Source organism: Chiloscyllium punctatum, chromosome 33 (genome assembly GCF_047496795.1).
Source record: "Chiloscyllium punctatum isolate Juve2018m chromosome 33, sChiPun1.3, whole genome shotgun sequence".
NCBI lineage: Eukaryota > Metazoa > Chordata > Chondrichthyes > Orectolobiformes > Hemiscylliidae > Chiloscyllium > Chiloscyllium punctatum.
Window position 1 is genome coordinate 8,565,672 of NC_092771.1, and position 13,719 is coordinate 8,579,390.

General features: G+C 41.3%; 1 protein-coding gene across 4 annotated transcripts in view; it reads right to left on the reverse strand.

Moving 5' to 3' along the window:
- tubgcp4 (tubulin gamma complex component 4) overlaps positions 1-13,719 on the reverse strand; it is a 50,343-nt gene that overhangs the window by 19,505 nt on the left and 17,119 nt on the right. For all 4 annotated transcript variants that reach the window (XM_072552905.1, XM_072552904.1, XM_072552903.1 and 1 more), the window contains 7 exons: positions 12,468-12,672; positions 8,714-8,879; positions 7,594-7,718; positions 6,811-6,861; positions 3,841-3,946; positions 1,743-1,850; positions 1,226-1,364 (listed from right to left, as the gene is read on the reverse strand). In XM_072552905.1, the coding sequence (XP_072409006.1) occupies positions 1,226-1,364; positions 1,743-1,850; positions 3,841-3,946; positions 6,811-6,861; positions 7,594-7,718; positions 8,714-8,879; positions 12,468-12,672 (900 nt within the window). The remainder of the gene's footprint in view (positions 1-1,225; positions 1,365-1,742; positions 1,851-3,840; positions 3,947-6,810; positions 6,862-7,593; positions 7,719-8,713; positions 8,880-12,467; positions 12,673-13,719) is intronic.

Here is a 13,719-nt window from a genome sequence, read left to right on the forward strand (position 1 = left end):
CTCCTGCCTTCTCCCCGTAACGCTTGATCTCCTTACTAATCAAGAACCTCTGTCCTATATACCTATATCTTAAACACACTCAGTGACTTGGCCTCCACATCCTTGTGCATCAATGACATCCTGCAGCACTCATCAATCTGGCAATCTACACTGCCATCACCTTAACCTCACACTTACATTATGTATTTTCTGTTTGACAGTTGCGGTCAAAGTGTCTGCCAGTGACTCAAGACCTTTAACTCTGACTGCTCTGAAAAAGGGGGTGTGCTTTGTTTTCCCTAATGGGTTTGCACTGTGAAAGAACTGTCAGAATGGAAACATGGCTCCACTTACTTCTGAAGGAGCTCAGATTGGAATTTCCTGTAAGAAATGCAGAGCTCACTTCTTTTATTAAGAAAAGGGTGGAGTGGCAATCTGTGAGAGTTTGCTATTCCTCAAAAAAATCAGTCTCACCTTTACCAGAAAACACTGTAAGCTGTACACAATGTCCCACCTCCCTCAGACAGAAAGAGCAGATGTAGACAACATACAGAGCCAATTGCATCTAAATTACCGGAAAATGTCTTGACAACAGCTTTCTGATTAACTCCTGACCAAGGCAGTGCGCAACTGAGCCTGCAAACAGAAAACACTGAGAAATCTCTCTCTGTCTCAGTGGGGGGAGAGACAGTATGGCGTTAAGCTGTAAAGTTGTATGGCTGCAATTCACATTTTCTAACTCCTTTGGTTAAAGTCAATTTGTCTGTAATAAACAGTTAATTACTTGTTAAATACAGAAATCTGTTGAGTGTTTTCTTTTTGCTGGAGTTCATTTGTCAGAAAAATAGAGGAATTAAAAATCTTTTCACATTCGTGACGACTCCTTGGACAAGGCATTGGGGTTGATTTCCAGATCACTACCACAGTGAGCCATCTGGTTGGGAAGGGGAAAGCAAGTCAGTCATGGCTTTTAGAAAGCACAGGGATGAACAATGGGTTAAGACAGGAACAGACTCCACAATCATTGAACACCTTGCCTAGGTTAGCAGGTATGTAGCATAGCACACTTCAAATGATGTGGTGAAAAGGTGCCAGTAGCAACAAATACAACCTGCGCTGTTCAGTGGTCCGGGGGGCGGGGGGGGGGGGGGGAAGGGTGAAATGCAGAAACAGCAATGCAAACTGAAGTGCTCCTCAAACTGACAGCAACAATAAAAAAAAAACAAAATACATAAAGTAAACTTACTTTTCTAGTACAGCTGGTGTAAACAGGATATGCAAAGGCCACTGCACTTTGTACGAGAGTCCCAGAGCAGACCAGCCAGAAGCAGGGGCTTCACGAGGGGAAGATTCACGCAGGGAGTTATCACGGCTTTGTGCAGTATCTGTGATGAGTTGGGCAGGATTGGCAGGTTGGGGTGGAAGGCAAAACAATTCATTAAACTGACAGGAAAATTATAACTGAGCACAAAATCAATTCCATGGTCAACACAATAAAATGCTATCGTTTATTATGAGGGGAATTGAGCATAAAGGTAAGGACTTTATGCTTCAGTTCTACAAAGCTTTGGTGAGACTTTAGCTCAAATACTGTGGAGAGTTGATTTCCTAATTTAAGGATGATAAACAGAAGATGAACTTTACAGAATCTACATTTTACCAGCGTACATCCATCTGAAACAGGTCCTATACATGTATACCTAGGGCTGGCATTAAATAACGTTTGTGCAGAATGATCGAGAGAGGCACATGCCTTGACCTACCTTTTGGGTCTTTGCCATGGTACTCGACAGTGAGGTGCAGGAGTGGGAGTAGGTTGTCGTCATCCAATAACACTTTGTGTGCTGATTTCTGGAATGCTACATTGACATCTGTAATGCAGTGATAGAGGCAAGGGGGAGAAACAATTCATGAGAAATTCAATAATCCTATTTGTGCTCATCTCCAAAATGAGAGAGATTAGAGTTTAATAATGAATACTGGAGTTTGAGGTATTATAAAGCTTGCTTTCGTACTTTTTCCAAAATTGAAACCAAGGCAGAACTGCTAGAACCTGACCCATTCGAATCATTCTGTTGTTATGCTCCATATGGACCTCGTCCTTTTGCTCTTCATGTACACAATCAACATATTTTTTGAGAACTTTCTCCCTTATGTGTTTTCCTACCTTCTTCTCAAATGTGTCCATGTTATTTGCCTCAACTACTCCCCGTGGAAACAAACTACAGCTTCTCATCATTCTCTGGATAAAGAAACCTTTTTTTCCTGAATTTCCCCCATTGGCTTTATTAACGACTCTCTTATACTGATGGCCCCTAATTTTGGTCATTCTGCAAGTGGAAACGCCATCTACACACACTATCTAACCATCTTGTAACCTTATCTGTTGAATTACTCCTTGCCTTTCTGTATTGCAAACCTATGAGAAAAACAAAATCTTTGGTTCCGAATAAAAACACCTTAAATGCTAATAGGAAGTGGCTTTCCTGGGTGACGGAGAAATGGTACTGATGACCCATAACCTTTACAGTCATTTTGGTCCAATGTTTGCTCATCTAAGCGTTTAAGTTCAACTTCGTGATCACAGGGTTCACAAACTGAAACTCATGCTGACCTAATAGAATATAGACGTCAGAAGCATGACCATAGAAGGGCAGTGAAATGGGTATATAAAGAAAAGGAAAAATCTCATGAAATTCGTCACATTGGAAAAACAGGGAAAGGCACGTCCCAATTGTGAGCATGCAGTCAACAGCTTATTCACAGCCCGTATCTGAATAGATCTAATAGGCAAGAGTCTATTAATTTACTATGTAATTAAGCTCACTTACATTTTTGGCTAACCAAGTAATAAATAAAGTAATGCCTCATGTGTTAATTAGAGCCAGAACCCAGCTGTGAAGGCTGTGCAATTGAATCACATAGACTACTCAGTCTGAGGTTGAACCTCCGTTCGGTATGTTTAGGAGACACATAATGTCATAGAAGCTGCAGCAGCACAGTTCAGCCCCAGAGAAACTTGGTCAGTCTAGCTATGGTCATCAGCTTTGGAAGACCATCCTCCTGGAGTCAGTCACCAAAGAATAGAAAGACACTTAATGGACAAGAGTCTTTTTAGATTGAGAGTTCTTCCGTGAAAGTCTCAGGGCGGGAGTGAATAACAACATTCAGTTGTAAGGTTCTTTAGAAGATGCTGCACAACATCTTACAGACTAGTGGCAGAAGAAATAGTGAAATGACTGGTCACAGAAGTAGGCTTCTGAAAATATGGAATGAGGCAGAAAAACAAAGATGGTTCAGGAGTGGCACTTCAACAGTTTGAAGCCCAATGATACTGAAAGAGATCAATCAGGAAGTGGTAATGAGGTAGGGCCAACTCAGGTTCCAGAGCTTCGATATCTTGAGGGAGAATATGTCAGAAAAAGGAAGTCTAAGAGGTCTCAAATTCATGCCCCTCTGCCCCTTTCCCCCTTGCATCCACATGTCCCCTCCCCCATTCATGCTGATTTGCTCCTATTTCCAACCTCTTCATCTCTTCATATCTCTAACTGGCAGAAATCTACTGATCTGAGACTTAAAAGAACAAAACGAGGAGAAGGAATCTGCAGTGTGTTATATCTGGAGTGCTAACATGTGAATTATATTATTATGATAAAATACCTGCAGGGATTAATTTCTAAAGCGCAATGCCATCCCAAACAAATGCAGGAGGATTTCCCCTCCTTCATACCTCTGGTGAAATTGTGCTTTCACAGTTATTATACATATTGCCAAATGAATACTAGCAAACATACTGATAAACACCAGCATTCTGATCGCAACACCGGCTTTCCCTCCCTTCCATGAGTAATCTCATGTTACCATGTTCAGTGACAGCAGTTGGTGGGGTCTTCAGTAAATGCTGGGCACTGTCGATGAAAGCCTGAAAGAGTTCCCCTCGACCAAGCAGATAGAAATCTTTGATTATCTGTAAAACAGCCCATGACAGAACTGAATATTTAGTGAAGTCCACATCTGCCAGTCAACAGTATCTAACTTGTATTTACCAATACAATTGAAGAAATGCAAGGAAAGTAAAGGAAATAGCTTAGTATTGATCTGTAGTGTTCTCTATAATGACAATTGTAAAATTTGTTTTGAGCACTTCTACAATGTTGAGGACAGAAGTTATAGCACATCAGGCTGTAGCTACTGGTTAACAGTGAGGAAGAGTATTAAGAGCTTGAGGGTTTGAAGTTACTGGAAGACAGGGCTTATGCCATAGCCCTGAGATCATTGGAAAGAATCATTCAAACATTATCCTTGGCTCAGAGGTAGCGCTATCACATCTGAGTTTAAGTCTCGCTCCAGAGACTTGAGCAAAGGTCTTGGCCAACATTCATCCTGCAATACCCAGGGAACGCTGCGCTGGAAGAGGAGCTGTCTTTCAGGTGGAATGGTAAATCAAAGCTCCATTTGCTCTTTAGGTAGATATTAAATAGCCAACTGGAGTGTTCAGGAGACTGGCGACTCTCTGCTGTTCTGGTCAACGTTTATCTCCTGACCAATAGTACTGTACATTAATTAATTCAATTTCAATGTATTTATCCATGAGCATTATTTATTTTGGAGAACATTGCTCATTCATTAAGAAAATTACACACAAATGAGTAGTAACATAAGGAAAACTACCCTATCACACTAATCTAGCTTTAGTTAAAGTACATTAGAAACTATTCCAGTACATCAAAATAAACAGTAAGTCCTATCCTGAGTACAAATCCTCATCCATACGTTAAATTTCAGTTAAAAATTCTTATAGAGAAGCACACAAATAAATATGGGAATTATTTTGTCTTGTATCTGTGAGATTGACCTGAGTATGTGCATACAGTCAACTGTTTATTTGCAGTGGGTATCAGAATAGGTAACAGGCAAGGGTCTTTTAGACATTTTAGGATGTCATTAGATTATGAAATGGGCTCTGCAAATGAAAATCTCTCCTCTTCCAGACAAGGGAGTAGGGTAAAGCAGTCAGTAGGACTTATCTGTGACTGGGATATGGACAGCTGATCCCTGGATGAGGGGGTGGAACAAGTATGAAGGAGAATGTAACAAGGAATATCAAGTCTGTAACTGATCAAGACATAAATGAGGGTTTCAGTAGCTTTTGAGTTGAGGTTGGGCAGAAGGCAATGTACTGTCTTATTCAATACTTCTTTACTGAAAAATGAAGGTTTCTATTGAGGACAAAGTATGCAAATACTTGTTTGCAGCTTATGTAGGAGAAAAACTAGTCAACAGTACGTCACATTTATATAGTCCTAAAGGTTCAGCATCATGACAGCTCCAAAGGTAATCTTGAAATAAACATCAGGGTGTCACCGCGGTTTATTGGTTAGCTGTGCTACCTCACAGCACCAGGGACCCAGGTCCGATTCCATCATCAGGCTGTCTGTGTGGAGTTTGCACATTCTCCCTGTGTCGGCATGGGTTTCCTTTGGGTGCTCTGGTTTCCTCCCACAGTCCAAAGATATGCAGTTTAGGTGGATTAGCCATGGGAAATACAGGGTAGCAAGGATAGGATAAGGGGCAGGTCTGGGTGGGATGCTTTTCAGAGGGCTGCTGTGGACTTGATAAGGCTAATGGCTTGCTTCCACACTTGTGGCAATTCTGCGATTCTATTGCATGATGTAAATATAGTGGAAGCTTTTTATTCACTTCAAATGTTAATAAACACTGGACGCTACTGCGGGCAATAATCACATCTCAACTGCAGCGCCACATTTCTACCAGAAGAATCTAAGTTTCTCTTTTCAAAAAAGCTAATAAATTTTTGTGAATTCGCCATATAGAAAAGCGATCTTTGTACTGGGAAACTCAATACAATTTCAGTACTTCCAATTCCTGACATCAGGTGTCAGTATCAAACACTCCTAGACAAACTACAGCGTGAATTAAATGCAGAGCAAAGCCAGTCCCACCAACATGCATCAGCTCCAAGTGTGTCACATGCTCAGATATCTCCCACTCTCCAGCTATTAACAGCTACATGGAGAAATGGAAATTCATTATCTCAAACGGGCCAAACTTTAAAGTCAAACAAAGAACTGCAAATGCTGATGATCTGAAACAAAAACAGAAATTGTTGGAGAGAGAGAAACAGAGTTAACATTCAGAGTCCAGTGGCCCAGTTCTGAAGAAGGCTCACTTGTTTCGAAATGTTAACCCTGCTTTCTCTCCACAGATGCTGTCAGACCTGCTAAGTAATATGTAAACAGTGCAATCTTGCACTTATTATATCAGCATTTCTAAATAGATTGTATAAAACAACACTATTGGAGTAGTACTGATGAAATACTGATGAAATTGTCAGATATGCCACATTTCGGATGGGAAGATAAACCGAAGCTATACCTGTTCAAGACGGAGGTAAGAGATCCCATGGCACTGCTTCAAATCGAAGCAGGGGAATTCCCTCCAGTGTCCTGGACCAATAAACAGGCCTCAATCAATATCACTAAAACAGATTACCTGGTGAAAATCAACTGCTTTGTGCATATTGGCTGCTGCATTTTCTATGTAATAACAGTGGTCATGTTTCAAAAACATTTCATTGGCTATGGACAGCTTTGACATGTCCTGAGGTCATGAAAGGAATTTTTAAAAACTTTTTGTTTTGCAATAAATCACATTAACTGATAATGAGCAATACTCTTACAGCCTGCAGACACAAGAATGGATCTAAGCAAAAAGGATCTGATAGAAATGCCAGTAAGTTTTTGGATATGTTAAAAGCAATATAATTAAGAACCACACAAAAAGTGAATGTTGACTACTGGTCAACCATACCTTAAGTTGTCCCAACAGTCCTGCCTCTTCCACCATCAACTTCCATAGATGCTGTTTACACAAAAAGAGAAACACAGGGTTATGTGATGCTATGAAGTAACCATCCAAATGGAGATAAACATAGGAGTGTACTAACACCTGATGAAGTTACACAGGGACACAATCCGACAGCTATCCGAAAAAACTCACCTCAGTCCAACTCCAGGCCTAAAGTCTCTTTTCTCCCCACCCCACTCAATTTTCCTGAAGACATCAACTCCCTTCTGAGGAATGATCTTGTAGGTATTCCATTGACAGGCAGCCCTCCAATACACCAAGTAACCAGAACCATTAAATAGTGACTGTGGCAGCACTAAAGCTAAGCCTAATTCTGTCCCCATCAAAGATCCACAAAAATATTATCTATTTCTCACATGGATCTCTCCACTAAAAAGAAGAACATTAACTGTGACTAATTTTACCCTATTTTGACCCAGGGCTATGTCGATCAATAGTTGTAAGCTGTAAGCACATTTGACTTTTATTTAGTTTATGGAATTTAAAACGCTCTCTTCCCACTATTAATGTGGTTAGCACAGCGAACAGCTAATGCAGCACAGACTGAGAAGATATGAGACCATCCTGGCTGTAAAGTTTAGCATCGCATATAGATAGTGGACTTACTCATTTAAACATCAGGGCTAGTTCAAGCTAGCAGATTCATGAACCAATGCACACATTGGTAAGTGCACAACAATACCCACATGAAAATGTCTCAAATTACTTTGATGATTACGCCCTTACCTCAGCCACTGTACTTCTGATCCTGTCAATCAGATTTTCAAAATCCACGAGATTGAAAAGGGGCTGTTGTTTCAGTGTATGCAGCTCTGCTGCAAAAGCATCCTCCTGATTCTTTAAAATGGACCCTGCACAAACACACATACAATGTACAACATTACTCGGTTTGGTACGTAAGGAACTGATAGTGACGCCTGCAAATTCTGAAATTTAACTTAACTTATCTGGTACTTGAAGCTTTTGGAAAATGTCTTTAAGTCAGGTTAATCACTGGAAATTAGGTATATCAGATTCACCATCAGTGGAATTCTCTTCCCCAGGGAGCAGTGGAGGTATGTCAGTGAATACTTTTCAGGAAGAGGCAGACAGATGACAAGCAAGTTGAAGTGTATTAGGGGTAAGCAGGAAAGCGCACGGGGGCCAAAATCAGGTCAGCCATCATGTTATTGATTGATAGAGCAGACAAAAGGGGCTGAATGGCATACACCTGTTCCTAACTGTCGCAATTGTAATAAGGTCAGCCTCATAGAATGCGAGTTTCCTGATTGGGGCAGTTAATCTGGTCTGATCAGGGAGCCCTGGCTGACAGGTAAGAACAGAAGTGTCAGGAATTCTGCTCACTCTGAGAGTTGGCTCTGAGAGAGCCAGACCACTGTCAACCACGTGTGAATAAAGAGTAACTTAGTAACAGGATACCAGCCTCTGTGGAGTTATTTCACTAACTCTTAAGCTTTTGTTTTTGAGTTTAATATACTAGCTGTAGAATCATTGCACATTTCCAAATTTTCTGTTTCACAGTCCAGTCTTAGCAGTTTTCTATTTAGAATAACAAGAGATCTGCTTGTGATCCCCTCCGTCGAGCTCCACAGTACTGGAGTGATTGTTTGAAATTGCCCATATGATGTGAGTGACATTGAGCACCTGAAGGTGGCCTCAGCAGAGAGATAAGATTTTACAGTAATATGGCTTCCCAGATGATATGGTGTGCATGGCTGGAGATCAGCTGCCCTAGCAGAGGATCCATTGAACCCAGTGCCTTTCGGAGCCTGGTGTGATAGGCGAGCATAGTGGACACTACCCTGACCCACTGAAAATCAGGCACACACCATACATGGAGCCCTACCTGCACGGGTGTGGTTCACATTCTGGTTCTCAAACATCTGCACTGACTCTCCCACAAACAGGATCTTCTCTGCCACCCTCACAGGAATGTAAGAGGGCAGCATCTCAGCTCGCAGTGAAAATTGCTTCAGAGATGTAGCCAACATGTTCTCCTCTTCGATTAACCGCTATTAGTAAAAGACAAAAACGTCAGTATCTGGTGCTGCGTAGCAGTAGCGATTGTTCAATGAACTAAATAGCTTCACAAATCAAATTACCATGACATCCTTCTTGTGGAGGATCTATATAGTGAAATAAACTGCATTTCTACCTTTTGAATCCTTGTGATTCATTTCACAATACTTTCCAGAGTAGTCACTGTTGTAATGTGGGAGAAAGCCTTCTTTTCTTAAAAAGGGCTCACAAACACTGGAACATCTGACTTACTGTATTCTGAACCCCGAAGGCAACTGCTACATAGACAAACACATCAGCCTCGTATACATCAGGTACACTCTTTGAATATTACCAATGGCATCTTTTAACATCCACCAGCAAATCTAAAGCTATTCCCCTCTTAAATAATGCTAATCAAAAACAGACCCACAACAATTCACTGCAATTTGTAGGATCATTCTGTGCTGTTGAGTGGGCCTGTGTAATGTCAGTTACTGCAGTCAGATCATTTCCCATGAAGGCTAAAGACAGCCCCTATCACTGGAAAGCGTATCATTTGGTTAATGTCACACTTCTCCTTTGGAAGCTTGCTGTGCACAAGTTTCCCACATTACACCAATCCAAAAAGAAAAGAAAATCCTGTTTTTATCCAGTGCTTCCCACAGCTCCCAGTGGTCTGTATTACATTTTGAAGGGTAGTCACATTTGTTATATGGAAAATGCAATTGTCACTTTGCAATCAAACAAATCTCAGACATAAACAGTAGCACATCAGTGACAAGTAATTTTTTATTTACTTGGAAAAGTGCGATAGGATATTTTACATCCACCTGAGCAGACAGATGGAGCTTTGGTTGTGTGCTCAAGCCCTGGAGTGAGATTTGAACCTAAAATGTTACAATTCAAATGTAAGCATGTGACCAACTGAGCCATAATTGATAGATTGCAGCCATGCCCTCAACCTGCCCTCACTGCCCCCGTAAATCAAAGCAAACACAAATTCTTCTACACCATTGCAATGGTAACTACACAACAAAAGTACATAACTTATTGTATTACTTTGGAGAGAGCCTGGAGGTTAAGAAAGGTAGTATAGAAATGCAAGTCTTTCCTCTTTCCCTTGCATTTCAGAGCTGTGATACATATAAACTTGTTCTTTCAGCAATGGGAGGGAAGCAAGGCTTTTGCATTCTGGCACCTTGTCTTAAGCACTGCCAGCTGAAGCATATTTTAGCCACAGACAACAACTCCATGGCAAATCTTGGGCAATTCTCACTATATATTGGCTTGATACTGCTCAAACTCTTTAGCCCTGGTAAATGGAATGGACTCTCCAACCCAACAGTTTAGGCTGCTTTCCAAGTCAGCTCCCGGGGTGAAAGATAGTGACGTAAGGACAAGAGGCTTGAAGCAGCTGAGCTAACCGGGAAAGCTCAGTGAACATCAATGGTGATACGGTCATTAACCTAAGGCTCTTCAGCTGTGTCTATTAATTCAGCTCTTTCACACTGTCAGGTCAAATAACTTCTCCAAGCTGGTGCCACTGACAGGTTCGGTTTAAATTAAAATACAAGTTATTACAATAGGAAGGCAAAATGAAGCAAAAATACTTGATGTGAATATTTTTAAATTGCGTTTGCAGATGGCTGGGATAGCTCTGTCTGAATTCAAAGTATCTTGACTGAAGTCACACACAGAGGGAGCTCTGTACATTTAGACAGAATTACTAAATTATTGACTGGAAGACAGTGGATGGAATTTTCCATCCCTATCTGGAGGTTTTAGGAAGGGTGGGTTTGTTGGGGGGTGGGGATCTTATTCCAGGCTGGATAGGCTTGCTCTTCCCAGCTTCAGTGAGGATAAACTTTTTAAGTTATTTCGCTCTTTTACAATCAAGGAGCTCCTTTGTACAGGAGTTTACAATGTTACAGAGTGAAGACTCTCTATGTTGATCAACTCAACAGAAATCTCAATCACATGAAATCTGACTTGTTAAACACCCGGGATCCCTTTCAGCAGGCAACCTGGGGCCCTTTTCATTGGTTTCGATAGCTGTTTTTGTCAGTGTCAGTCTGGGTCTCCTTGAGGTGGCTTGGTCAGTCTGGGTCTCCTTGCAGTGTTTTCTTTGGCCTCATGGTGGCTCCGGCCTGGGATTCCAATCGTGGGGGAGGGGTGGTGCTTTGGTTTAGAGCCATGAAATGGACCAAATCAACTTTGCCTCAAATTTTTCCAAAATTTCTTTTTTTTTCCTCTTTGTTATATTATGATGGAAGCTCTGTTATTCAAAAAAATTATTTATTTTTCTAATTTATGACTATGATTTTGTACTTTTGAAGGTCTGTAATGCTGGACTTTTTAACTTCTTTATTTTTCCCTAAGAATTTGTACTCAATAACCTGTACCAAGGCACCTGTGTACCTAAGATAGTATTGTAAGTAGCGACTTGTAAACTTTTAACTACTAATATGAATACATGTGACAATAAAGCTAATTCAGTTCAATTCAATTACAATGTTAAGGGTGAAGCCTGACCTGGTCAACCAGCCCACCCAAGCTAGGCAGGCATTCAGATTATCATCAATAAACCCGATTGGAAAGACAAGCAGGACTCAACTTCCGGACTCCTTTTTAAAAAAAAATGAAAATTACACACAAAGCGGGTGACTTCGGCTCAGAGGTGGAGTGGATTTTTCCACACAATTCCTTCCTTCTCAGTTGCATGTGCAGGTAAAATACCAAATGTTGCAGGTGGCAAGTTCTGATGCCTGCTGTGCCAATGGGCACCATATTTAAACACATGCAGACAACATTTCCTTCCCTACAATTGTACTGATGAAGGTCTATAATGTTGGACTTTTTAATTGCTTCATTTTTCTCATGTTTTTCCCCCAAGAATTTGTACAATCCGGGATCACCACTTAATCTTGGCTTATCACTCCTGCAGATGCCTGAGAGACAAGGTGAAAAGCAGAGCCACATTATATTAACGCCTCCCACATGAGCCACCTGACCCCCACCACTCCAACAGGTGCTGAGCACTTGATAGCAAAACTTTAACCTGCTGTGGGGAAACTGATTTTTTTGGCTCCAGTTGAGCTCTCCCATCAATCCTTCTAAATGCTTCGGGGAGACCTGGAAAATGCTTGCCCAGAACTAAAAAAAAATCCTTTATTATTATCCTTTTTGTTCTGTTTCTCACACTAAACAGATTGCAAGACACCACGAAAAGGTACAGTCTTCACATTATGTAGCATTAAATGCAGATGGGACTGTATGAATGAACTTGTCGAATGTACACTCATCATTTGTCATCTAGTACACTCAGAGTCAAGATTAGAATGTTGCTGGAAAAAGCACATCAGGTCAGGCAATAGCTGAGGAGCAGGTAAATAGACATTTCTGGCAAAAGCCCTTCATCAGGATGCTGCCTGACCTGCTGTGCTTTTCCAGCACCACTCTAATCTTGACTCTGATGTCCAGCATCTGCAGTCCTCACTTTCGCCCATCTAGTATACTCATACAGCTTCACAGGAATACCTGTATATGATACTTCCTTACAAATTGCAGTCATTTCAACTTGTGGTGCTTCCACTCCTTACCAGGTCTTGAAGCTCCCGGAGCTGCTTCCCAGTCAAGCCTCGGATTCCCAGATCTTCTTCATCTTCCTCCTCAGGCTGGGAGCTAACACTGCCAGAGGAAGGCCCTTGCTTGATAAAAAACTCTTCATACTTGTCCAACAACAGCCCGTGCAGCATCCACGCAGATAATTGCTTGTACATCACACCGTGGCACACCGCTAGGATCCTGCATTGGGACAGGGCAGCAACTCATTAACATATTTGCATTTATTACCAATAACCCTTAGCTCATTATTTTGTCAGATATTATATTATGATCTTTGCTCCTTTCCATTTACCTCCTAAATTTCCAGTGCTGCTTTCTTAACCACTGAAAATCAAGGTAAGTGCAACTATCTCCTATGCCATTATGACAGTGACTACACTTCAGAAGTACTCCATAGGCTTTAGGGTCTTCCACGGCATACTAAAGGGCAGTTTACAAACATATCATTCTTGCCTTTGTTTCAAACTAATTTTTTCCCAAATTCTCAAAACTGTGTTAATCCCGATCCCATTTTTTCCACTGCTTTGAAGTATCCGAGTTCAAAAATCACTCAGCTGTTACTTCTCTGCTTTGCTCCTACGAATTTTAACCCATGTGACATCCTGCACTTTGAACTTTCATTAGATTATAAAATTTTAAAATCCCCCCTGTTCATTGCTCTGATGGCAAATATTGCAACAAGGTCCTTCCTGTCCTACCGTTTCTGTTGGCAATACTGATAGTAATGAGGCAACATTAAATTGTAAAGTATTATCAAAGGCTGAGTTTGGCACCTAATATCCTCCCTTTCCCCATAACCTGGAAGGAATTCCATTTCCCACTGCAAGGATGAAGTAGCTTGCTGTTCAAGAACAACTCTCAGGAAAGCAGCATTTGGAGTTTCCACTGAGCTCAGATCTTGAATTGGGAGTACATCAACCTGGACTATGGCAATGAGGGGGGAATATTACAGGGCTGACTGTTGTAATGGCACTGGGACTATGGCTGCTTGAATAGCCTTATCTGATAGCATAACTTTTATTTTGTCTCATTGAATAGCAGAGGAAACAACAGGGGCCAAACTCGTACTGAAGCCAGACCCAGCAGAATCCTAAGAAGTAGATGGTGGAGAGAGAGCTGGATTGTACGTGGACTCTGGGTTATGTCAGGAAGAAGGCTCCACCACATAAAGGGCTGCTTTGTCAACAATCTGGAAACTGGGACTATCTCCATCCATTTAATGTGAAG